Source organism: Aquarana catesbeiana, linkage group LG07 (assembly GCF_042186555.1).
Source record: "Aquarana catesbeiana isolate 2022-GZ linkage group LG07, ASM4218655v1, whole genome shotgun sequence".
Lineage (NCBI taxonomy): Eukaryota > Metazoa > Chordata > Amphibia > Anura > Ranidae > Aquarana > Aquarana catesbeiana.
Genome location: NC_133330.1, coordinates 339,890,204 through 339,917,089, shown reverse-complemented (window position 1 = coordinate 339,917,089; position 26,886 = coordinate 339,890,204). Strand labels below are relative to the sequence as shown.

General features: G+C 46.9%; 1 protein-coding gene across 1 annotated transcript in view; it reads right to left on the bottom strand.

The window, feature by feature from the left end:
- PTPRF (protein tyrosine phosphatase receptor type F) overlaps nt 1–26,886 on the bottom strand; it is a gene marked incomplete in the record, with an annotated part of 622,098 nt that overhangs the window by 104,099 nt on the left and 491,113 nt on the right. The window contains 1 exon segment of the mRNA XM_073593920.1: nt 1,474–1,662. Coding sequence (XP_073450021.1) covers nt 1,474–1,662 — 189 coding nt within the window.

The following is a 26,886-nucleotide window of genomic DNA, read 5'->3' as shown; positions in this document are numbered from 1 at the left end:
TTTCCAGACTTACTGTGCAGGGATTTCTTTTTCCTGAGATCTTTTATTACAGCAAGTTTCTGTTCCTCCTTAGAAATGCAGTGAAGTCTGTTCACCACTCTATCCTGGAAGACTGGTAAGGATTCCTCTTGCATAGGGACAAGCCCAGGATCCATTGCAGCTTGAGCACATGGAGTAGACCTCAGTGCCTCTGGAGAGCCTCCACCTTCGTCTTCCCCAACATGGTCCATACTTACCTAGGAAAAGCCTGCAAGATCCAACCTGAATTCTTCAATCACCAGAGTCCATATTCCAGAACTCTTGTAACCCCGTAAAGGGTTGGTCACTGAACCGTTGGTCAATAAATTGGCACTTTCATCCTTCACCCTCTCCAGTCAAGCTAAACTTTCAGGTACAGATGAAGTAAAGCTAAGTAGAAGAGGTAATATAACGTTCATACATAGGTCTTGTCACAAATGACCATACAAGGCTGAACATAATACAATACAATATAATATAATACATCCATTGGATGGATTATCTTCACAACCTCATACACATTTTCTGGTCTAATGTTTGGTCCAAAGCCCTACAGAAACCCTCCAGAATCTGCAGCACATGCCAGTCTGGATTTTGGACGCATTTAGCATCGGGATGACATCGCGGGCCGGCATGTCATTCACAGCATTAATTATTATGTTGATAGAAGAGATTATAATGATAATGGCGCCCTTTCCTGGGCAGACATTCGCCCCGTCTCACAGCCACTGTTAAAAATAATTAACAAGGATGATATTTTCTTTTCGCGCAAACATAGCAAGATTACGACCCTGTTCACGGGAAGGGAGAGCGAAAGGTCACCGCCGTTCTTACGCAAGCGCTGAAATTTTATAAATCTGATTAACCCCTCCCCCACCTTTTTCCTTTTTTGAGCTGGGCCTGTATCAAGGTGTTTGCATCGGCTCAATAATTACGCCAACGTATTGTAATAAAGTTTGTCAAAGACAGACAGAAGTGACGCGTTGACCTTTCACGAGATTAAAAACAACAACAACGATTGGACGCAAAGTAAAAGCCGTCAGGCTGAAGAATGAGATCACTTACAGGACGTGAGATGCGGCCGCTGTCTCGGGTTTTGCATTGAGAGTTCGATTGTCTGATCGCCCACGGCACAGGCGGCGAGTGTGCGATTAAAGGTAGCAGAGCCCCAGTTGAGGGGACCAGGGCTGGCGTGGGGCAGGGCACACCAAGGTGCGTCACATAAAGTGCAGCAGGAGGTGTAAGACTAGGGAGCCCTATAGTAAGATCAGATAGTTGCGGATTTCTCCTGTTTTGGGAGGAGCGTTGATCATACCAGAGCATTGGGCCTCATGTAACTCATCAGTGACCTGATCACGGGGAATTGATATCTGTCATCTTAATGTCTTTTATGTCTCTGGTCTCCATCTCACCAGCGCCCTCCACAGGGGACTCGCACACACACACACGCCATACCTGAGCGCAGCTGCTTTATCCTGCCGTTGCTGTTGGCGGTGTCCACGGGAAGGAAATCCTTGTACCAGGTGATTTCGGGGTCGGGGTTCCCGCTGGCTGCACACAGCATGGTGGCCGTTCGGGTCCTCTCCACCACCTTCAGCTGGGGTCCCATGTCGATGACGGGAAAGCCGTGCGGCAGCTGCTCCTCTGCAAGACACAAAGCAGAACTCCGTTATAGAACTTCATTCCTCCAGACATTCACTTGCAATTTACATATTACTATATCTACTAAACTGGACAAGACATGTTTTTTGGCATTCAAAGTGACCCGGTCATCAGAAACATTAACGTTAAGTGTATTCCTTATAAGAGATGTGTCAGTGTAACACTTCCAGGTATTTATTACCTCTCACAGAGATCACAGTACTCCCCCTGACAATGCCTTCATCTGCTTTACTCTTCAGGAGGACAGCGCCATCTTTGTTCAGGTATCATCCAGGGTCACCATCTACTTCCTGGACTGAGATACCGGCTCAGAGGTGACACAATCATGTAAATCTCTTTGGTTTAGTTCACAAATGTCTGACACAGATCACACCCTGCTGCAGCCTCTCATCTTGTGACCTGACGTTACTATGTGCAATCGGATCACTGGGGGAGAGGAGACTGAGGAAATGCTACCTCCTGCCTGCTAGAAAGTTACAATGTTGCAATGTGATCACAGGAGGAGGGAAGACTGAGGAAATGCTTCCTCCTTCCTGCTACAAAGTTACAATGTTGCAGTGTGATCACAGGAGGAGGGAAGACTGAGGAAATGCTTCCTCCTGCTTGCAGCAGACTAATGATACCATCCCATCTGAAGCCTCTCATCTTGTGACTTACATAGTAGGTGAGGTTGAAAAAAGACACAAGTCCAACCTATGAACATGATACAAAGTTACAATCTGATCACTGAGGAAGGGGAGACTGAGGAAATGCTTCTTCCTGTCTGCTACAAAATTGTACAGTCTGATCATTGGGGGGGGGGGATTCGGCCTCCAGATCAGGGCGCTGTACTAGCATTGCCTTCTATACAAAGTCCGAACCTTTCACCATCCAGAACAAAATGACACTTCAAGACGCAGCCGGCAACACGTGAATAAATCCGCCACAGGTTCTGCAGGCGGCCCGTGAGAAAATATCGTCTTTCTTTCTGCCGGATCTGCGCGGCAGAGGTGACCTTATTCTTGGAAGATGTATGGGGAGAACACGGTTTAATGATAAACACCCGCAGGATGGAATAATTTACCTTCTCTGGTTGTAATGAGGGAAATCTTTTAAAGGCAAATGCACCGAAAGGAGAAGTCAACGTGCGAAACGTGTAAAGAGGGCGAAGAGCTATTAACATATCTGCTGAGGTGCAGAGGAAGAAGAATTAGAGGATTATGCGGAGCAGAAGAACCTATAACCCCACCGAGCCGCAAAATCAGCTTTATTACAATTTCTGAGAACTCCGAAGGGGGGGGGGGTGACACCAACAGCTCAGTGTCACAAATCTCATAGAGAATTGTTACTTTTTTATGTATCATTTATAAATAAATCCGGTCACATGTCCCAAAAATAGAGAATCATTCCTCATTTCAGGGCAGTGGGCAGGGCTATGCAAATCATTCCTTTTCACCCCATTGGCCAGATGCACATCCAGAAGTGCTGATGTATACATAGCCTGATATTATAGAGCGGTTTCTGGCTTTTTGGCCCTCATCAGTGCAGTGTATGGAAACCATGGCTACTATAGAGTAGGGTTTTGGGACCCAAAAGACAGTCTAACTGTACATGTTATGGTAAGCAAGGGCTAAAGGAATAAAAAATCAGCCTTTAAGTGGTTGTAAAGGCTGAGGGTTTTTTACCTCTATGTAAAAAACCCTGTGTGCCCCTCCCCCCCCCCCCCCCCACACAGCCCCCTAATACTCACCTGAGCGCCCTCTCAATCTAGAGGTGTGCCCGAGAGCCGGGACTCCCTCTCCTCATTGGCAGAGACAGCCATTTGGCTCCCACTGCTGTCAATCACAGCCAGTGAGCCCAATGAGGAGGGAGCGAGGCCAAGCCACGGCTCTGTGTGTCTTATAGGCGCATAGAACAGGGCTCAGGAGTGATCGAGCACAAGTGCCCCAATAGCAAGTGGCTTGCTATTGGGGGCACTGATCAAGTGGAAGGAGCCAAGAGCGCCAGGGGGCGGACTTGAGAAGAGGGTCGGGGCAAAACCATTGCACAGAGCAGGTACGTATGACATTTTTTTTTTTTTCTTTAAACAGAACCTTTAATACTAGTCCCATTTTATATAATCTGTAAGGTTCTTCTCTCTCGTTGGATCCCAAACCCTACTCCTTAGAAGCCATGGTGTCCATGTCTGGTGGCTTTGCTGAGATGATGTAATCAGTCTACTGCAGGCAGGAGGAAGCATTGCCTCAGTCCCCCCCCCCCCCCACTTCCCCAGTGATCAGAGTGTAACTTTGTAACAGGTCACAAGTTGAGAGGCTGCAGCAGGGGGATGATCTGTGGCTGGACACAGCCAGGAGCTGCAGAGGTACCAGGATTTCATTATCGTGTCCTCTCTGATCCAGAATTCCAGTCCTGGGATTAGATGGTGACCCTGATGCCTGAACAAACATGGCACTGTCCTTATGGAGAGAAAGCAGATGAAGGCATTGTCAGGGGGAGTCCTGTGATCTCTGTGAGAGAGAATGAATACCTAAAATGTTACACTGACACATTTTACGATGCAACTTTCAACAAAGTTTCTAATCACATTCACAGATATACAGATGGTCATTAGAAGAAGCATTTACATTTGTATTAATACATGAATCATCAACACAAGGAAGAGCATATTCTAATGTGAAGAACCTCCAAATATCAGGCGACTACAAGTCCCAGAATGCTTTGCCAGCTGGCCTGTTAAAAGATGGGAAACAGAAACCACTGAATCTAACCAGATAAAATAAATTTCCTTTCCTTGCTAAGGGGGGGGGGGGGGGGGGGGGGGGGGTGATAATCTGCAGCCCAAATACATGACACCCTAGGCCAGTGATGGTGAACCTTGGCACCCCAGATGTTTTGGAACTACATTTCCCATGATGCTCATGCACTCTGCAGTGTAGTGGAGCATCATGGGAAATGTTGTTCCAAAACATCTGGGGTGCCAAGGTTCGCCATCGCTGCCCTAGAACGTGTCTGGGCCCCACCCCTCCCTTCGGTCTTGCACAGTTGTACTGGCTCCTCCCCTCATCCTGCTCACAACACCACTTGGTAAGTCTAACTCCGCCCCTCCTTTCAGTCTTGCCCAGTTGTACCGGTTCCTCCCCTCATCCTGCTCACAGTGCCATTTGTTAAGTCTAACTCCGCCCCTCCCTTCAGTCTTGCCCAATTGTACCGGCTCCTCCCCTCATCCTGCTCACAGTGCCATTTGTTAAGTCTAACTCCGCCCCTCCCTTCAGTCTTGCCCAGTTGTACCGGCTCCTCCCCTCATCCTGCTCACAGTGCCATTTGTAAAGTCTAACTCCGCCCTCCCCTCCAGTCTTGCCCAGTTGTACCGGCTCCTCCCCTCATCCTTCTCACAGTGCCATTTGTTAAGTCTAACTCCGCCCCTCCCTTCAGTCTTGCCCAGTTGTACCGGCTCCTCCCCTCATCCTGCTCACAGTGCCATTTGTTAAGTCTAACTCCGCCCTCCCCTCCAGTCTTGCCCAGTTGTACCGGCTCCTCCCCTCATCCTGCTCACAGTGCCATTTGTTAAGTCTAACTCCGCCCCTCCCTTCAGTCTTGCCCAGTTGTACCGGCTCCTCCCCTCATCCTGCTCACAGTGCCATTTGTTAAGTCTAACTCCGCCCTCCCCTCCAGTCTTGCCCAGTTGTACCGGCTCCTCCCCTCATCCTTCTCACAGTGCCATTTGTTAAGTCTAACTCCAGTTTCGCACAGTTGTAGCGGCTCCTCTCCTGGACTGAAACGGCTTCCTACGATGTCACTGCACACTGTGAGCTTCTCACAATTGGAAGCTGCAGCAAGTCAGAACCAGGGAGGGCAAAATATAAGCAGATTAAACTTTAAGCAGTGAAAGATGAACTCTAATAAGCAAAAATATATATATTATTTTTCATCATTTTTCTAAATAAGACCCATTTAAAAATGTAATCTGTTTGAAATTTTTTGGTGACAGGGTCTCTTTAAAGTGTGTTAGTCCCTAGCCATGAAGAAAGACTGTCTGAAACGCGTAGCCTGTTTTTTTTACAGCCTTGTATTCACGTCTTTTCAACAAAAGGAATTCTGTTTTTTGGATGTCATCCTGAGTGCCGACAATCCCTTTCCCTATTCAGGCCAAGCTGCTGCCCACTATCATGCAGCAAACATGCACTGTATGGGAGCCTGGTAACAGTGAGTGACAGCATGAATACCTGTTCACATTAGCCTCATCTTTCAGTTCCTATGGGGGACTGGGATAGTAAAGTAGAAAAATAAAAACGAAAAATTCCCTCTCCTGATTTAAACTCGAAATTTCATGCGAGTCCTGACTTCAGACCCGATCCCGGCGAGGGCGCTCACCCCGGGAGGGGAGGTCCTGGAACAAGTGGCTCGGTGGCGGATGAGAGGCGCCGGGCGTTGAGTTCATTACAAGGCATTGTCACTCCTAATTTGAATACACTCGATGGCACAAAGAGTTGAAAGGCACAGCTGAGCTCTGATATGCAAAGCCATTGCCCCGCCGCACAAAAAAACAAACGCCTGGCAAGGGAGCGGCTATAAATACACGCTCAGCTGCTGCGACACAGCCATAACGTTCAACTTCTATTCAGGAAGGAGAAAGCCTCGGCCTGGGTGACGGGTAAATAAATAAAAATCAAAAGGCAAGATTTCTTTCCTCCCAATTAACGCTGAAAGTAGTGGAGAGGAGTGGGCGGACTGCAACTAGTAAGCTGGCGCCCCCTGCTGGGAGGAATAAACAAAAGCCCCCTCCATTCTCTCAAGGTGAAAAAAAAAAAAAGGAAAATAGTCATTTAGATTGAAGAATTCTTCCAGGGTTCACCAGAGCGCGCCGGGGAGGACCGGGAGCTTTCCTGCTTGGAGTGAAGCAAACTATCCGACATTTTCATGACAGTTTCCTGGGGGAGGGGGGACTGCATTAAAGTGTGCCCTGTGGTGATTGGTGGGCATGGGAAGACTCAAACTTTATCTTAAAGCCCAATCCATGTGCAAAGCCTCACCATTCATTTTCCTTATAAAGCAGCCACAGCCTGAGTAGAAAGGCCTGTCCCCTGCCAACAGAGTGGAAAATGGTTAACACCCGTGATTTTTTTCTTTTTTTTTTTTTTTTTTAACTATCTGTGTACCATTGGGAGAGATTTCTCTTCAGTTCCTGTTTTCTCCGGTCCACGTTCTATCCACCCCCCCAAAAAATGAAAGAAATGAAAATGGCTTTAGAAAGGCTTTAAGCCCCTGGTGCCCAACCTGCAGTCTGAGGGCCACATGCAGCTCTCTGGTACATATCAAGCGGCCCTTGCAGACAGTACTTACTCCTGTACTATGTCTGCAGTCTCTGACCATCTCCTGTATTATGTCTGCAGTCTCTGATCGTCTCCTGTACTATGTCCGCAGTCTCTGACCGTCTCCTGTACTATGTCTGCAGTCTCTGACCATCTCCTGTATTATGTCTGCAGTCTCTGATCATCTCCTGTACTATGTCTGCAGTCTCTGACCATCTCCTGTATTATGTCTGCAGTCTCTGATCATCTCCTGTATTATGTCTGCAGTCTCTGATCATCTCCTGTACTATGTCTGCAGTCTCTGACCATCTCCTGTACTATGTCTGCAGTCTCTGACCATCTCCTGTATTATGTCTGCAGTCTCTGATCATCTCCTGTATTATGTCTGCAGTCTCTGATCATCTCCTGTACTATGTCTGCAGTCTCTGACCATCTCCTGTATTATGTCTGCAGTCTCTGATCATCTCTTGTACTATGTCTGCAGTCTCTGATCATCTCCTGTACTATGTCTGCAGTCTCTGACCATCTCCTGTACTATGTCTGCAGTCTCTGCCCATCTCCTGTATTATGTCTGCAGTCTCTGATCATCTCCTGTACTATGTCTGCAGTCTCTGATCAGCATGACCCCCGTCTCTGACCATCACCTGTAGTATAAGCACAGTATCTGACCATCTCATACTTGTAGCATGCCCCCAGTCTCTAACTATCTCTTGTAACATATGCACAGTCTCTGACAGTCTTTTGTAGCATTAAATTTACAGATTATTATGCGTGATGTCAGGGACTACAGCGGAGACCCCCAGTCTTTAGTAATGTAGCCCCCCCACTGCTTTAAGCTGTCCACTTCCAGCCAGTTTCTCCAGCAACCACATCATGGGTGGTGAAGGCACAGTGCGGTCAATCTCTCGTCTCCGTATTTATAGACGATAAATAAGCTCACTTCATCTAAATGGCTGAAATTGAGCTCTCAGCACAGTCAGTGCACCAACAAATCTGTTACGGAGTGATTAGGCCGGCAACAAGGCCCTCGCAGCTCTCCTTCCACACTCCGCTGACATACGGACGAGCCGCAGCCCGCGGGCTCCAGGGCAAAGCCAGCAATCGTCTGCGAGGAGGTAATTAATCTTAAAGCAGGTAGTTTTCTTTTTTTTTTTTTTCCCAGAGAAGAGAAGACAGCTCATGGAGTAATTAATGCACTGCTGACCTGTCCTATTGATTAATCCCCACACAAACACAGCTTGATGAGCGCAACGCAACGCGGCAGATCGAAGACACCCAGAACTCCGGAAGAGAGAGCTAAGCGCTCACTCCTTAAATCAACACCCTAATAAACTGGAGGACGATAGATTAGAGTGAGAAAACGCCAGGAAACGGCAAGACCTGGCGATCAATCAGAATCCCTCCCGTAGAATGGTCCCGGTTCAGTGGAGTCGGATCGAGTGATAGTCACCACCAGTTCCGGGACAAGGTCATCTAGAGCCCAGGGCGAACATGGAAAACTGCCCCCCCTCAAGATATGCAGTGGCGGCCACTCTATTGGGGCACAGGGGCACTGCCCCCTTAATCCATGCACCCGGTTCCTAATCTACATGCAGGGCGCCAGACGCATGGGTTTCAATGTTTTTTTTTTTTTTAAACATGATTAGAGCCGTGAGTCTCTAATTGGAGTCAAAAAATGGTGGGATCTGGACGCAGAGCACTGCGCTCTGAGCCCACCCAGTTGCGTGACATTACCAAATTATTATTCGCTAAGGTCTTCCTGCTTCTCCTACCAGCCAATCAGGAAGCGGATCCTGAGACTCAATTGGCCAGGGAGTCTTAGGACTCCCGGCCGATCGGTCTCAGGAGGACCCACTTCCTGTCCGGCCGGCAGGAGAAGCAATAATGGCCCTGGCTCTTCCCTCGGCAAGCTGGAGCGAGGAGCAGCAGCAGGTGGAGGAGCGGAGGGGCAGCAACAGCCTCTTTCAGCTTCCAGGAGCCTTACCCGGATCCAGCACCTCCTTGTCATCGGCCTCCTAAGGTAAGGCCACTGATCGCCGCCTTCCGGTCCACCCCGCGTGTGGGGGGGTCGGTAGTGCGAGTGAGAGGGCCAGGTTTGTTTGCCGCCACTGTGTATGAGCATGATAGGGTTATTTACTGAAGGCAATTAGACTTTGCAAAGTGCAGTGGCACCAGAGCTTGGTAAATGAAGTTAAAGCTTCAATTTGCAAAGAGTACCGAATCACGTGCGGGGAAAAAAAAAAACAGCATGTTTGCTTGCACATGATTGGGTGATGGAAGTCAGCAGATCTTCTGCTCATTTACTAAGCTCTGGAGCACCTGCACTTTACAAAATGCACACAGTCTATTTGCCTTTAGTAAATCAACCCCTATGTGTGAGCAAAAATCCCCCCCACAGGAACACTGAGCGCTAATCTGCATGCTTATCCCCTCTAAGTATAAATCCCCCTCCTCCCAGTACGAATCTTCCCCTTCTTCAAGCTGGTTATCATCCTGTCCTGTAAAATATAAACCTCTCCGAGGTTAAATCTCTCGTATTCTTTTGCTGATAATTCTCTTTCATTCGGCCATTTTTAGTTTCTTTTGTATTTCCAAGTCTGTAAATATTGAAGTTTCAGCGATCTTAAAGAGTAACTCCACCTTTATTGAGGAACCCTCCCCTTCTGGGTGATCTATGTACATTGCAGGGATTTTTGTAGCAGATTCCTACCTTAAGTTATTCTGAAGAAATAGCAGTTTGTTTGTCTGTGTCCATGTGCGGAGTGAACGTGAATGGGAAAGACTTTATAACTATCAGTCAGCTGCTGCACCTGCAGGGCTCTAATGAGGAAAGTGGCAGATGTGATTTCCCTTTGGGAGTATCTCACCAAGAATTAGATTTATGTTGCAGGGGATGCCCAAAATCTGGCTTGTACCTTAGTGTAGTCCTCTGGGAAAATCAGTCAGCTAGTCACGCAAGCAGGAAATTACATTTCTGTAAACAAGGCAGAGCTTCGTTCCGACAGGGGTGGGGGGATGGTTTTTCTTTCTCTGCTCTGCAGAGCACTTCCCTTAGTGAAAGAACCGCGCTGTGTACACAAACACTGGCTAGGCATACATTTAATCCTTTGATCGCCCCTGATGTTAACCCCTTGTGTGTCATTAGTACAGTGACAGTGCATATTTTTAGCAATGATCACTGTATTATTGTCACTGGTCCCCAAAAAGTGTTAGTTAGTGTCAGAATGTCCAACGCAATACTGCAGTCCCGCTATAAGTCGCTGATCGCCGCCATTACTAGTATAAAAAAAAAAATAATAAAAAAAATTCCAGCATATATCCCATATTTTGTAGATGCTATAACTTTTGCTCAAACCAATCAATATACACTTATTTGAAATTTTTTTTACCAAAAATATTTAATTTAAAATATTGAATTTATAAAGATATTTTATTTTAATTTTTTTTATTGGATATATTTTATAGCAGAAAGCAAAAAATGCTAAGTTTTTTTTTTTTTCAAAATTGTCGGTCATTTTTATGTTTATAATGCAAAAAATAAAAAACGCAGAGGTGATCAAATAGCACCAAAAGAAAAAGCTCTATTTGTGGGGAAAAAATGACATACATTGAATTAATGTACAGCATTGCATGACCGCGCCATTGTCAGTTAAAGTGACGCAGTGCTGTATCGCAAAAAATGGCCTGGTCATGAAGGGGGGTAAATCTTCCGGAGGTCAAGTGGATAAGGAAAGACATGCTTTGCTTCTCTATAAAGGGACTTAGAAAGGCATCAGAGTTCTTCATGGTAAAGTGACTTACATAAGAGCGGTAGGGTGGTGGGCTAGGGTTGCCACCGTTTCTTCAAGCCAAACCCGAACATATTAGCGGCCTGGGACACCTTTGGGTGCCCCAAGTAGAGTAGTAATGTGGTGCGCATAGCGTGCCGCAGCGAACAGTGGGTGTGGCCAAATTGCTCTGTCTGACAACATCACCCTGACACCCAGTGATGCCGAACTTGCCCCAAGACAGCCGCCTGCAGCTCCTGGGTGGCAACAGATTTGTGCGACTATCTTGGTTACTTGAGGAGCCACTGCCCGGTTTGAATAATGTGCCCTGGTTTCAGTCTGCCTGAAACCTGGACACATGATTCAAAACCCTGACTGTCCGGGTGAATCCTGGAGAGGTGGCAACCCTAGTGGTGGCCATAGTGGGCCTGATTGTGTACCATGTTAGTTGCCTGGCTGTTTCCGGCTTCAATGCTTTTGAGTCACAGAACCAGAACCACTACGCTCTTGATGAGTGTCAGAACCTCTCATCTACATATGAACGCACTGAAGCCAAGAAAGACCAGATCGTTACCATTTTCAGAGTAGAAATAGGCAATGGAAGCCCCCATACCTTTTCATGATGGAGTTGCTTTAAGATCACCAAGACTTAAAAAAAAAACACTAAAAGTTTCCAATAGAAACACAATTTGCTGATACTAATTTGCAATACTAAGTCAATAAACCAACTCCTACCCCCCCCCCCCCCCAGGTTCACCAAGTTCCTGAGAACCATAGCTGTCTTTATCCTTGTCTACTGGAAATAGACCTGAGAAGGGGATGGTTGAGTGTTTGAACTCTCAGGAAAGTCTCTAGGTGGTAAACACTCCTGTAACCACAGTGGCGCCTCTAAAGCCAACAAAGGATTTGGCCCGTCTATTGCAGAAGACAACACAGGCCCACCGCACGTCCCATCTAGGCAGTGAGCGATGGCCAACATAGGAGGCAGCCTGGACATGTAATCCTCAGACACATCATTTGTTTGAGCAGAGATTAGGACTCCAAAGTCCACATCCAATAAACACAGGAGCTCCACAACTCCAATGTTGAGAAGGTCCCACGGGGCAGCAGAGCCAAGATAAAAAACTAGCTTATGGTCCATTTGGTAATCTCATCTGATGCAATGTGGATTCATTTTATTGTAGTGTAAAAAAAAAAAAAAATAGTATTATGGATATTTTGTTTGAGAAGAAAAGGTCAAAATGCGAGCACTGGTTGAATATTCCAAGGTCGCAGTGCTCATATATTTTTAGTGCCCAAAATAAAATTCCTGCACACTGGAAACTAAACAGTGGGTACAATAAAAACTTGATTGAACCACAAAAACATACACATGGTCCTCCTCCAAAGAGAAGCTGGCCCTAAACCCTAATGCCCCGTACACACGGTCGGACATTGATCGGACATTTTTTCCGACGAATGTTGGCTCAAACTTGTCTTGCATACACACGGTCACACAAAGTTGTCGGAAAATCCGATCGTTCTGAACGCGGTGACGTAAAACACGTACGTCGGGACTATAAACGGGGCAGTAGCCAATAGCTTTCATCTCTTAATTTATTCTGAGCATGCGTGGCACTTTGTGCGTCGGATTTGTGTACACACGATCGGAAATTCCGACGTACTCCCGGCAAAGCAGATCCGCGCTGTAGCCGTCATTCGGCTATAGCGCGGATCTGAATCAGTTAAAGGCCACGGCCTACCTGAGTATTGTTGCTGACCATGTCCATCCCTTTATGACTACAGTGTCCCCATCTTCTGATGGCTCCTTCCAGCAGGATAATGCACCATGTCACAAAGCTCCAATCATCTCACCACTGGACAATGAGGTCCCTGTACTCCAATGGCCTCCACACTCACCACATCTCATCCAATAGAGAACCTTTGAGATGTGGTGGACCAAAAATCTCTGAGGAATGTTTCCAACACCGTGTTAAACCTATGCCATGAAGAATTAGGGCAGTTCTGAAGGTGGTCCAACCCCTGTACTATCAAGGTGTACCTAATAAAGTGGCCGGTGAGTGTATATCCAAGTATGCTTATTCAGAAGTGTTAGGATCAACTTTAGTTTTAGGGCACACTGACAGCTGCCACAATGAACAATGTCTCCCCATCATAAGATTCTTCCCTTATATTCTTTATATATTATTAATAATTTATTTAGATCAGGTCTCTTCTGCAGTTCTTTATAGAGAACTCTGGGCCATTCTCATCGCTCAGGAAGACCTCCAATGACCCCGAGACTCTCACAACATCTTCAGAAGTCGGATGACCTGCCAGGAAGGTTTTGGACTGCGGCAAAAAGTCAGACTCTCCTACGCCACGGATTTATCAAAATACCTGAATGCCAAGCTACACAAGTCTTTTATTTGGGCCGTTCTAATTAGAGACCCATCAATGAAAAGGTTTAGGAATTTTCCGCACGTCCCTTTGTACGGTCATACAATCCTCCTCACCAGGTGAGAACGACGGGATTGACATCTCCATCAAGGTCCAGACGGCCATTGATCTCTGCGCTCTTTTCTTCCTGACAGAGAGGAGTTAAATCAGTGCTGAACTTCAAGAGGAGAGGAGCAAAGAGTTGCCTCCAGCAACGGATCAATAGTGTACGGGGGAAGGGAAAAGATGCAGCTTGGTGCTTATTAGTGCAAGATCCGCCACTGATCAGCCTTTACACTACTCAGCAGCTGTGATAGGACTAGCATGCAAGGCAAGGCTAGACTGGTACTTGTAGTTCCTCCCAGGAATCCCAAGCAGCTGTAAACACCTCAACGCATTCCAAATATATTCACTAAGAGGTCCCGGACACAGTCTGGATAAGGTCTGTATTCCATTAGGAAGACAGTTGTGCACTTGAAAACTGGCACCTGGAAGAACAGAAGTTTCACTTATACATACAGTGATAGTACAAGGTTCCGTCACTATACAGAAAGGCTTCTTTACAGTAAGAGCAGTAATAATGTGGAAAGGACTTCCACAGGAGCTAGTACTAGCCATTAGCCAACTCAGAAGATATTTGTAAAACACAGAAAGTATAACTGGTCATTAATAATTATAGGTAATCACCCTAGAGATGCTGATCCAAGGAATATTCGATTGCCTTAGGGATTAGGAATGATTTTTTTTTTAGTAATAGAGAAAAATTGTACTATACGTACTGTATGTAAAGTGCTGTGGAAATTGTCAGTGCTATATAATTATCTGTAACACATAAATAAGGATTTTTTTTTTGCCTTCCTCTGGATCATCCACAGGTTTTAGGTTCCGTCAATGCATGAATTCAATGTATTTATTCTACTTTTTACCCTATGGGGGGATTTACTAAAACTGGTGCACACAGAGCCTGGTGCAGTTGAGCATGGTAACCAATCAGCTTCCAGGTTTTACTGTCAAAGCATAATTGAACAAGCTAAAGTTAGAAGCTGATTGGTTACTATGCACAGGGTTGTAAATCAACCCCTATATACAGTAACAATGAATGTTATAATAAACCAATCAGCTATAACATAACCACCCCACCTTATAATTAGTAGGCCCCCTTTTTTACCACCAAAACAACCCTGACCCATAGAGGCATGGACTCCACTAGACCCCTGAAGGTATGCTGTGGTATCTGGCACCAAGCTGTCAGTAGCAGATCCTTTAAGTCCTGTAAGTTGCAAGATGGGGCCTCCATGGATCAGAATAAACATACTGCATCCTGGTGCAACTCTTCTCGAGGTAAGTGACGCACCCGACCATCCACATTAAGTAAAAGAAAATGTGATTCATTAGAGCAGGCCACCTTCTTCCGTTTCTCCGTGGTCCAGTTCTGATGCTCACGTGTCCATTGTAGCACTTTTGGCTGTAAACACGAGTCAGCATAGGCACCCTGACCGGCCTACAGCTACACAGCCCCATACACAACACACTACGATGCTCTGTGTGTTCTGACGCCTTTCTATCAGAACCAGCATGAGCTTTATCACCAATTTGAGCTCCCATAGCTCTTATATTAGATCACATTACACAGGCCAGCCTCCCCCCCACACCTCCATCAATGAGCCTCTCCCCCACTTTCATCAATGAGCCTTCCCTCCCCACCTCCATCAATGAGCCTTCCCTCCGACCTCCATCAATGAGCCTTCCTCCGACCTCCATCAATGAGCCTTCCTTCCCTACCTCCATCAATGAGCCTTCCTTCCCTACCTCCATCAATGAGCCTTCCTTCCCTACCTCCATCAATGAGCCTTCCTTTCCTACCTCCATCAATGAGCCTTCCTTCCCTACCTCCATCAATGAGCCTTCCTTCCCTACGTCCATCAATGAGCCTTCCTTCCCTACGTCCATCAATGAGCCTTCCTTCCCTACCTCCATCAATGAGCCTTCCTTCCCTTCCTCCATCAATGAGCCTTCCCTCCTCACCTCCATTACTGAGCCTTCCCTCCCCATCTCCATCAATGAGCCTTGGCCGCCCCACCTCCATCAATGAGCGTTTCCTCCCCATCTCCATCAATGAGCCTTCACACCCAAAATCCATCAATGAGCCTTGGGCCGCTCCACGTCCATCAACGAGCCTTCCCTCTTTACCTTCATCAGTGAGCCTTCCCTCCCCACCTCCATCAGTGAGCCCTCCCTCCTCACCTCCATCAATAAGCATTTACTCCCCATCTCCATCAATGAGCCTTCCATCCCCACCTCCATCAATAAGCCATCCCTCCCCACCTCCCATGAATGAGCCTTGGCTGCCCCCACCTCCATCAATGAGCCTTCCCTCTTCACCTCCATCAATGAGCCTTCCCTCCCTACCTCCATCACTGAGCCTTCCCTCCCTACCTCCATCACTGAGCCTTCCCTCCCCACCTCCATCACTGAGCCTTCCCTCCCCACCTCCATCACTGAGCCTTCCCTCCCCACCTCCATCACTGAGCCTTCCCTCCCACCTCCATCACTGAGCCTTCCCTCCCCACCCTCCATCACTGAGCCTTGGCCACCCATGACCCTGTTGCCACTTCACCGGTTTTCCTTCCTTGGGCCACTTTTGGTCGGTCCTGACCACTGCAGACCAGGAACATTCCACAAGAGCTGCAGCTTTGGAGTTGCTCTGACCCCATCGTCTGGACATTACAATATGGCCCTTGTCAGGGTCCTCAAATCTATACATTTGTCCATTTTTATCTGCTTTCCACACATCAACTTTAGGGACAACATGCTCACTTTGCTGCCTCATATATCCCACCCACTTTCAGGTTCCATTGTAATGTAACAAGATAATCAATGTTATTCACTTTATCTGTCAGTGGTCAGATTGTTATGGCTGATTGGTGAAGGTTTCCCGAGTGAAGACTAAAGCTTGTCAGCACATTTGATGACTTGACGAATGTAATTTGAAAGTGCATTAAAACTGCACTTGCGGTTAACGAACGCTTTTAGAATGAATGGACTTTCCCAAACAAAAACAGATTCACTGTTAGATTCTCGTTCATTTAAGCAAAAAAATTCCATCTTGCTCCTATGAATTTTCTCATCACTGTTGTTGAAAACGAATGTCAATTTGCCCCCACTAATGATTAAAAAAAAATGAAATGAACGTCTTAAAAACAAAAAAAATAAATAAATGAAAGTCTACTAGCGTTTGGCCAGCTTATTGATAGGTTAACCTGCAGCCAAGCAGCAGGGATAATGGAGCTCTGACAGCCACATCAAGCCTAAATACAATTTCTTCTTTTACTGGAGCGCCATGTCCGCGTGAGAAAAGGAGGATTAATTGGCTTGGAGGAAATATGACTACATGACTTAATGGCTGTGTCCTTCAGTCCATCTCATCCTTGAATTATTGAGCCACTTAGCGGAGACACTTCCTAAAGTTTCATGAGCGTGAAGAGCAGTTAATAAGCTGTGAATCAGACGCGGGTCATTATGTGCTCACCTGAAGGGAATCCAATCCATTTGTGACGGCGACACTACGGACCGGTAGAGCGCCAAACAAGACAATGGATACAATTATTTGTCTTTTCTTAATTGGATAATTCCGAGATACACCGACCTGTCACCTTCCAAAATCAGAGGAAGTAAACTAAAAAAAGGTTCACCAAAAAGGCGACCACAAACATTTTCACCGATTGAGGACTTTTCGTGTTCACCTTTTGGATGGCTTACTAATAGTGGAGTGCTTTTCACTTTATACATTTTTAATTTTTGATATTATACGACAGGGGTATTAAACTAAAATTCACAGGAGGTCCCATCAGTAAAAATTTTCTTCCAGCAGAGGTCTGAATTGCATGTTTGTGCCATGAGTCAGGTCCTTCACTTCACAGCCCCCCTCCTTTAATCCTGTTCTTCCCCTTTATATCACAGGCCCCCCCTTTACATCAACGTTTCCTATCACAGCAGTTTTATGAATCCCTCTTCACAGCGGTGTCCTCTGCCCCCCTTCACCCCCCACCCCCATTGATATCCTTTGCTCCCCTTCACATCGCAGGCCCCCCGCAGCTCTCGGCCCTCCTTTACATTACAGCACCTGCAGCTCTGACCCCTCTTTATATTACAGCATGCAGCATCTCCCCCCCCCCCTTTACATCACAGCATACTGCAGCTCTGCCCCCCCCCCCTTTACATCACAGCATACTGCAGCTCCGCCCCCCCCCCCCCCTTTACATCATAGCATCCTGCAGCTCTGCCCCCCCCTTACATCACAGCATCCTGTAGCTCTGGACCTCCTTTACATCACAGCATGCTGCAGCTCTGCCCCCCCTTTACATCACAGCATACTGCAGCTCTGCCCTCCCCCCCTTTACATCATAGCATCCTGCAGCTCTGCCCCCCCTTATATCACAGCATCCTGTAGCCTCTGGACCTCCTTTACATCACAGCATCCCTGCAGCTCCTGCCCCCCTTTACATTACAGCATCCTGCAGCTCTGCCCCTCCTTTACATCACAGCATCCTGTAGCTATGACCCCTCTTTACATCACAGCATCCTGTAGCTATGACCCCTCTTTACATCACAGCATCCTGTAGCTATGACCCCCCCCCCTTTACATTACAGCATCCCGGTAACTCTGGACCCCCTTTACATCACAGCATCCTGTAGCTGTGACCCCCCCCTTTACATCATAGCATCCTGTAGCTCTGCCCCCCCCCCCTTTACATAACAGCCCCTTGTAGCACTTGCCCCCATTTACATCACAGCCTCCTGTAGCTCTGGACCCCCTTTACATCACAGCCCCCTGTAGCTCTTGCCCCCTTTACAATACAGCCCCCTGCAGCTCTAGCCCCCCTTTAGATTACAGCCCCCTGCAGCTCTAGCCCCCCTTTACATCACAGCCTCATGTAGCTCTGGGCCCACCCTTTATAACACAGCCCCCAGTAACTCTTGCCCCCCTTTACATCACAGCCTCCTGCAGCTTTGCCCCCCCTTTACATCACAGCATCCTGTAGCACTGGACCCCCTTTACATCACAGCCCCCTGCAGCTATAGCACCCCTTTACCCCACAGCCTCATGTAGCTCTTGCCCCCCTTTACATTACAGCCCCCTGCAGATCTGTTCCCCCTTTACATCACAGCCCCCTGCAGATCTGTTCCCCCTTTACATCACAACCCCCTGCAGATCTGTTCCCCCTTTACATCACAGCCCCCTGCAGATCTGTTCCCCCTTTACATCACAGCCCCCTGTAGCTATGCCCAGTCCTTCACATTATAGCTCTGCCTCTTTCCTACCTTCCTCGGGCACACAGCGCAGGAGGCACAGCAGCACTAGAGGGGGGTGGGAGCTGGAGCTAATTTTCATATTAGCAAGCTGGTGATTGGTTGCCAGGACTGCAGAGCAGTAATCGGCTCTTGCAGCTCCTGCTCCTACCCTCCCATCTAGTGCTACTGTGTCTCCCAAATTGTGTGCAAAACTGTTCTTCCTCCCGCTCCCAGCTTTGCTGTGATCATAAGAGCAACAGAGGCAGGGAGGAAAATTTTGCTCCTAAACGGCAGCACTGCAGAGGTCCGGATGGGACAGTGACTCAGTCCAGATCTGGACCGCGGTTTTGTATGCCATTTACCTTTTATATACAGCTTCTCGGTTTAGCATACATTGTAATTTCAATTCATGCATGTGGAATATCATGTAATAGTGGGTGGGCATAATGCATGGCAGTATTGGGTTTTGTTTTATGCACTTTATATTACTACAAGCTTCTAACTTCAGCTTATTCAATTAAGCTTTGACAAAAAAGAAAAAGAAAAAGGAAGCTGATTGGCTGCCACGCACAGCTGCACCAGATGTTGCACTCTCCAGTTTTAATAAATCAACCCTAGAGTTTTTATTTTGTGGTTGGCGCTTCAGACCGCACAGACCATCGAGTGAATATTACAACACAACAAATGAGTAATCACTGAAATAAATCCAACATTTCTTTAAGAGGCGAACATCTTCTGCTACATAATACATTCATTTCCACCGTCTACAAATGATTTTCAATTACAGGAGACGCGGATCGGACACAATGTAGCGGTAGGAGTAGATGTGATGCGACACTCCTTGCACAGCTAATTATACGGAAGTGTGCAGCCCCGGCACTTGTCACAAGCCCGGCTCCCGGACCTGGATTTTCACACCATGCCATTAATACATTCGTTAATTAAATAGATGTGAAATACGTTCCCGCTGACGCTCGTTACGGTACACGGTTGCGTGTTCAGTAGCTAGCGGGGTGTGCAGAGGTGCAATTCCCACTTAAGAAGAGTAATGTTGCAGCTAATGAAGATCTCTGTTTACTGTCAGAACCAGAAGGATTGTGCCAACAGAGTGCCTTTAAGATTGCAAAATGACAGTTTTTCAAAATAAAAGGGGGATTTAGTAAAAATGCAGAATCTGGTGCAGCTGTGCAGGGTAGACAATCAGCTTCTAACTTCAGTTACATTTTGGCAATAATGTTTGGAAGCTGATTGGTTTCTATGCAGAGCTGCACCAGAATTTGCACTCTCCAGCTACTGTAAATAACCCCCACAGTGACAAGAGAACAGAGGGTAGCAGGACTGTAGGTAACTTATCTCCAGGGGGAATGGGGGTGCGGTGGGCACCTAGAGATGAACTGTGGGTGTGTCAAAATTGAATAGTGGGAAGGGCTTAAAACTTGACCCTACTCACCTTGCACACATATGGCACAGTCCTTGTACCAAAAAATAATACTCTTTAACTACTATGTTACAGGAAAGGGGTCAGGCATGCATAAAACAAAAGAGTACAGGGGTCATGAGCGTGTAATGTACAGAGTACAGGGGTCATGAGCGTGTAATGTACAGAGTACAGGGGTCAGGAGTGTGTAATGCACAGAGTACAGGGGTCATGAGCGTGTAATGTACAGGGGTCATGAGCGTGTAATGTACAGAGTACAGGGGTCATGAGCGTGTAATGTACAGAGTACAGGGGTCAGGAGTGTGTAATGCACAGAGTACAGGGGTCATGAGCGTGTAATGTACAGGGGTCATGAGCGTGTAATGTACAGAGTACAGGGGTCATGAGCGTGTAATGTACAGAGTACAGGGGTCATGAGCGTGTAATGTACAGAGTACAGGGATGAGGAGTGTGTAATGTACCGAGTACAGGGATGAGGAGTGTGTAATGTACCGGGTACAGGGATGAGGAGTGTGTAATGTACCGAGTACAGGGATGAGGAGTGTGTAATGTACAGAGTACAGGGATGAGGAGTGTGTAATGTACAGAGTACAGGGATGAGGAGTGTGTAATGTACAGAGTACAGGGATGAGGAGTGTGTAATGTACAGAGTACAGGGATGAGGAGTGTGTAAAGTACAGAGTACAGGGGTCATGAGCGTGTAATGTACAGGGGTCATGAGTGTGTAATGTACAGAGTACAGGGATGAGGAGTGTGTAATGTACCGAGTACAGGGATGAGGAGTGTGTAATGTACCGAGTACAGGGATGAGGAGTGTGTAATGTACAGAGTACAGGGATGAGGAGTGTGTAATGTACAGAGTACAGGGATGAGGAGTGTGTAATGTACAGAGTACAGGGATGAGGAGTGTGTAATGTACAGAGTACAGGGATGAGGAGTGTGTAAAGTACAGAGTACAGGGATCAGCAGTGTGTAATGTACAGAGTACAGGGGTCAGTAGTGTGTAATGTACAGAGTACAGGGATGAAGAGTGTGTAAAGTACAGAGTACAGGGATCAGCAGTGTGTAATGTACAGAGTACAGGGATCAGCAGTGTGTAATGTACAGAGTACAGGGATCAGTAGTGTGTAATGTACAGAGTACAGGGAAGGAGGAGTTTGTAATGTACAGAGTACAGGGATCAGGAATGTGTAATGTACAAAGTACAGGGGTCAGAAGTGCATAATACAAAGAGTGCAGGAGTCAGGAGTGTGTAACGCAAAGGCTGCAGGGGTCAGCACTATGTAACGCAAAGAGGGGTCAGGAGTGCACAATGCAAAGAGTTTAGGGGTCAGGAGTATGTAACGCAAAGAGTGCAGGGGTCAGGAGTGCGGAAGGCAAAGAGCTTATGGATCAGGAGTGCGTAATGCAAAGAGCTTAGGGGTCAGGAGTGCGTAATGCAAAGAGCTTAGGGGTCAGGAGTGCGTAAGGCAAAGAGCTTATGGATCAGGATTGCGTAAGGCAAAGAGCTTAGGGGTCAGGAGTGTGTGACGCAAATAATTCAGGGGTCAAGAGTGTGTGATACAAAGAGTGCAGGAGTCAGGAGGTTGCGACACACAGAGTACAGGGGTCAGGAGTACACATAGAACAGAGAACATAGAACAACAGGAGTATATAACGCACGGGTTAGTATATGTAGTACAACAAATTTCCTCCCTCCCCCAGTACGGATTTACCCCTCAGTAGAGATAAACCCCCTGCATGAAACCCATTCACCAGACCGGGCAGTTCTGAGTGAGCTCTGTGAGGGGCAGTTCTCCCTCAATTATGCTGTGTGACAAGGGATGAGGAGAAGATATACAGAGCCTCCCCTCTTTGAACTGCCCCTGCCCGTTTCTGTCTTGACAGGTGGAAGGAGTAGTTGCTGCAAAACTTCAGATGCACACTCCACACTGCTAGCCACAGTCCTGAGAATGCCCTAGGGGTGGGGGCTTGGGTTTGAACCCCCCTATCCACCTCCCTTATCTATGCCCCTGTAGGGTAGGTGACATTTTTACAAAATCATTTTGTGGAGAGCACTGATGAGATGTACCCTTCACAAGATCTGCAATTTTCAACAATCATCAGAAACCATGACATTGTATTTTGAGGAATATAGCAGATCCTGTGGTTTAGGAGGTCAGGATTTATAATGCAGTTACAGTTGCAAGCTTGAAGAATGACCCTTCATGAAAAGTGACAGTTCATATCTGTCAGGATGGTACATCTGGAATGTCACGGCCAATATTTGGGATTCATATCCGGGTTGCTGGTGGGGCCACAATGAAGAGCGCTCCATACGACCTTCTTCAGTACAAAGTGTGGATTTGATTTATGGACTCTCTCAGCAGAACGAGATCTTATGTTTTATAGTGTGGTAGACCCCCATTGTCTATGTCCCATGTGGAATCCGATGTCAGAAAGGAGAGAACTGGAATGGGATTGGTTTGATATATTATCTGTGATTTCTCTAATGTCGAACACATTGCTACTGCCACCCCCCCTCCCCCGAGTCTTTTATTTGTATGCCTTTGAACCCTGTACTTAGTAAAAAGCTGCATTTTATAATATTTATGGCCATGTTCACAGATCTCTGGTTTATAGTGCCCTATAAGTAATTGATTTCAAGGTGACATATGGTCATGCATTTTTTGGACAGATGGCATTTAAACAGAATGTCTCAATATGGCAAATGCTACAGTATACACATACATTGAAAGCTATGGTGTACTTCCAATCTGGTGGTAACACTTTGGGAAAGCACCTTGCCCATTATGAGGGGTTCCCACCATCCCTGTGCTGAGTCCCCGGGTCTGTACACCCGCTGTGTCCATTATGAGGGGTTCCCACCATCCCTGTGCTGAGTTCCCGGGTCTGTACACCTGCTGTGCCCATTATGAGGGGTTCCCACCACACCTGAGCTGAGTTCCCAGATCTGTACACCTGCTGTGCCCATTATGAGGGGTTCCCACCATCCCTGTGCTGAGTTCCTGGGTCTGTACACCTGCTGTGCCCATTATGAGGGGTTCCCACCATCCCTGTGCTGAGTTCCTAGGTCTGTACACCTGCTGTGCCCATTATGAGGGGCTCCCACCATCCCTGTGCTGAGTTCCTGGGTCTGTACACCCGCTGTGTCCATTATGAGGGGTTCCCACCATCCCTGTGCTGAGTTCCCGGGTCTGTACACCTGCTGTGCCCATTTTGTGGGATTTGCACTGTTGCAGCATCCAGCACATGCCAGGTGAAGGGTTGACTCAGGCGCCACCTATAAATAAAATTTCCCTTTTGTGTGGACTGCCCATTATTTTGTGAATTGCTGTACATTCTTGTACTCTTGTTTTGGTGACAAATCCCCCTTCAGCTACTTCCATCAGCACATTAATTGTCCGTACAGATTGTTCCGTGGTCCAGTTACAAGTCTCTGCAGCACATTACAGATTGACAGCGAACGACCTGCGATAAAATAATACAATGTAATGTTTATGTGCTCCCTACTCCACGCACAACTTAATGAGGGCAGGAGGCGTCTGGAGCCTCGTGTCTCAGCACAGGACGATGTGACCCCTGGACAGGTGCCCCAGACACCTCACCGGCCACTTATCACCGACTGCCATGTGCTCATTAGTACCATATGTGGAGCTATAAATACAGATATTCCTCACTAATTCTTATTTACATGAGAAATACATCTGATTAATAAGAGGCGGCGAGCGAAAAGGTCGCACAGAGGCGACCGGAGAAAAATAAACATGGAAATGAAGAGGACACAAAACAAACATTATGTAAAAGAGGAACAAAAGTGGGGAAAGGTTGGCAGAGATAAAGGCGGTATAGTTGGGGGGCATTAGCAGATGCATGGGGGTGCCATTAACAATTAAAAACTCCGCTGCATTTCTGCTAAGGGCAGCGCATTTCTGTGCTTGCCGGAAAATCATGCGATTCTGCATGCATTTCCAACGCGCACAAATGTGAACGTAGCCTTGGTATTTAATAATCTCTGATGTAGCAGCGATCGAGTCACCACAGCATAAAGAGGACCGATCACCACGCAGAGTCGCTGTTTTGGTAAGTCTGGCCTTTTAATCGCACAGCGAGTTTGGGAGTACCGCACGTGTATGCATGCAGTGCGGGTTTCAGGGATGGCGAGCCGGCACACAAGCGGTTAAATCTTTATTGTGAGCTCGGGGATGCCGGTGAGAAGAGACAGAGACGGGGGAACAGATGGAAGATGTACCCAGGGCATCAATTATTAAGTACAGGCAGAAGATGCAGCAGAGCTCAGAGACAGAAAGCGGATCCGCCTCTAATGCTCCGGATTTTATTACACATCCCGCTAAAAAAAAAAAAAAGAGCAGAAAAAGAGGCTTCTCTGGCTGGGGGGGGCGGGGGGGCCGGGACCCCAGAGAGACTGTGCCTGGTATCAGGTGTTCTTCATTTCATTATCTTTATGAATAAACAGGGGATGAGATCACGGAAAACAATAACAGCTCCAAAGACAGTGATTTGGGTTTCCAACACTCCTCCACCCAGAACCGCGAGAATTCAATTATTTACGCCCCAAAAAACAATTAGTGGCACAACATTATAGTAGGGCAGAGTGCAACATTTATACTAGTGTGATCAATAAATGATTCCCAACGCATGCTCGTGGGCAGAGGGGGATATTGGGGTTGCACACTCTGTACACGGTGCACCCCTAAACCCTGCACTTTGTACACAGCACACCCCTAAACCCTGCACTCTGTACACAGCACACCCCTAAACCCTGCACTCTGTACACAGCACACCCCTAAACCCTGCACTCTGTACACAGCACACCCCTAAAACCTGCACTCTGTACACAGCACACCCCTAAAACCTGCACTCTGTACACAGCACACCCCTAAAACCTGCACTCTGTACACAGCACACCCCTAAACCCTGCACTCTGTACACAGCACACCCCTAAACCCTGCACTCTGTACACAGCACACCCCTAAACTCTGCTCTCTGTACACAGCACACTGCAGAACTCTACACTCTTTATGTAACACAGTTTTGAAACCTGAACTAAGTATGTAGCGCACCTGAACGCTGCACTCTGTACAGAGTGCACCCCTAAACCCTGCATTCTGTACAGAGTGCACCCCTAAACCCTGCATTCTGTATATGATGCACTACTGAACTCTGTACCCAGCAAACTCATAAACCCTGCATTCTGTACAGAGCATACATCTAAACCCTACATTATGTACAGAGCATACCCCTAAACCCTGCATTCTGTATATAATGCACTTCTGAACTCTGCACCCAGCACGCTCCTAAACCCTGCATTCTGTACAGAGCACACCCCTAAACCCTGCATCCTGTACAGAGTGCACCCCTAAACCCTGCATTCTCTATATAATGCACTTCTGAACTCTGCACCCAGCACACCCCTAAACCCTGCATTCTGTACAGAGCGCACCCCTAAACCCTGCATTCTGTACAGAGCGCACCCCTAAACCCTGCATTCTGTATATAATGCACTTCTGAACTCTGCACCCAGCACGCTCCTAAACCCTGCATTCTGTACAGAGCACACCCCTAAACCCTGCATCCTGTACAGAGTGCACCCCTAAACCCTGCATTCTCTATATAATGCACTTCTGAACTCTGCACCCAGCACACCCCTAAACCCTGCATTCTGTACAGAGCGCACCCCTAAACCCTGCATTATGTACAGAGCGCACCCCTAAACCCTGCATTCTGTACAGAGTGCACCCCTAAACCCTGCATTCTGTACATAATGCACCCCTGAACTCTGCACGCAGTGTAATTCTGAACTCTGCACTCAGTGTGTAGTGCACTCCTGAACCCTGCACTCTAAAAATATAGCGTACCCCAGATACAACCGGCCTTTTGAGGGCAAAGATACTGCTGATGCGGACAGTGACGAAATTGAGTTTGGCACCCCTGGTATAGGGTGTTAGCTTACCTTTCCATTCTTTTCTGAAACGGTGAACCGAGGACTGGTTCACACCAGAATCGCACACCGTGTTCCGGTGTGATTCCCATTCAGAACATGGGAAAAGTAGTGCATGCATTAAAAACACATATCATGCAATTTGGTGGCAGAAAACATACTGCAATTACAATCTGCGTTGGAGTCCCTTTAACATTACATCGGAACCCGCAGCAGATCCCACACTGCGTTCTGGTATGGACCGGCCCTTGCACTTTTAAACAATGATGTTTCTGCTTTTCCACCGCACTGATTTTCTATTTACTTTGGTCTGTTTATGTTTTATAGCCTTGACACATTTATTACTAGTTTTGATATTTTTTGCTACGCTTTGTTTATTACTCGTAAACTATATTCATTGTGACACACTTTGTTATCTTTCCTTGTTGTTACTTTTATGATTTGCTTCCTGCTATGATGATTAGATGTAACTAGTTTTGTTATTTATTGTTACCTTTCATTTATACTTTTGATCACATTATTACCTGTAACAACGTAGTTTTGATTCCCTTTGTTGTTATTTTTATGTTGGTGTTTTTCCACTCGCTATTATTATCACCTGTTACATACAAGTTCTATTTTCTTTCGCTGTTGCTATTCCGTTACTTTTTATTTATTTTGTATACACTATTATTACTTCTTTATAACTAAAGAGGTTCTCAGCACCCACAGAAAAAAAAAAAAAACAGCAATCTTAAGTGGATTTCGAGAAGGACGATCCTTCTTTGCGCCTTGCGAGTTTCGCCGCACAGGTTCCATCGGCGGAACAGGCCGCCCCCGGCACGAACGTTGGGCCTTAATAGCCAGCAGTTTAGTCATCTGTGGCGAGCAGAATTGATATTTTACAATCTGCTTCCTGGCGCTGTCATGATACAAAAGTATCGATTTTACTCTCCGTGTGAAGTTGAGGATGCGCAGCGAATCGTTGTGAAGCGGGAGAAATATACATCACCGCACTCAGCTTTTCGGAAAAGATAAGAAAATGGAGGTTACAGCAGAAAC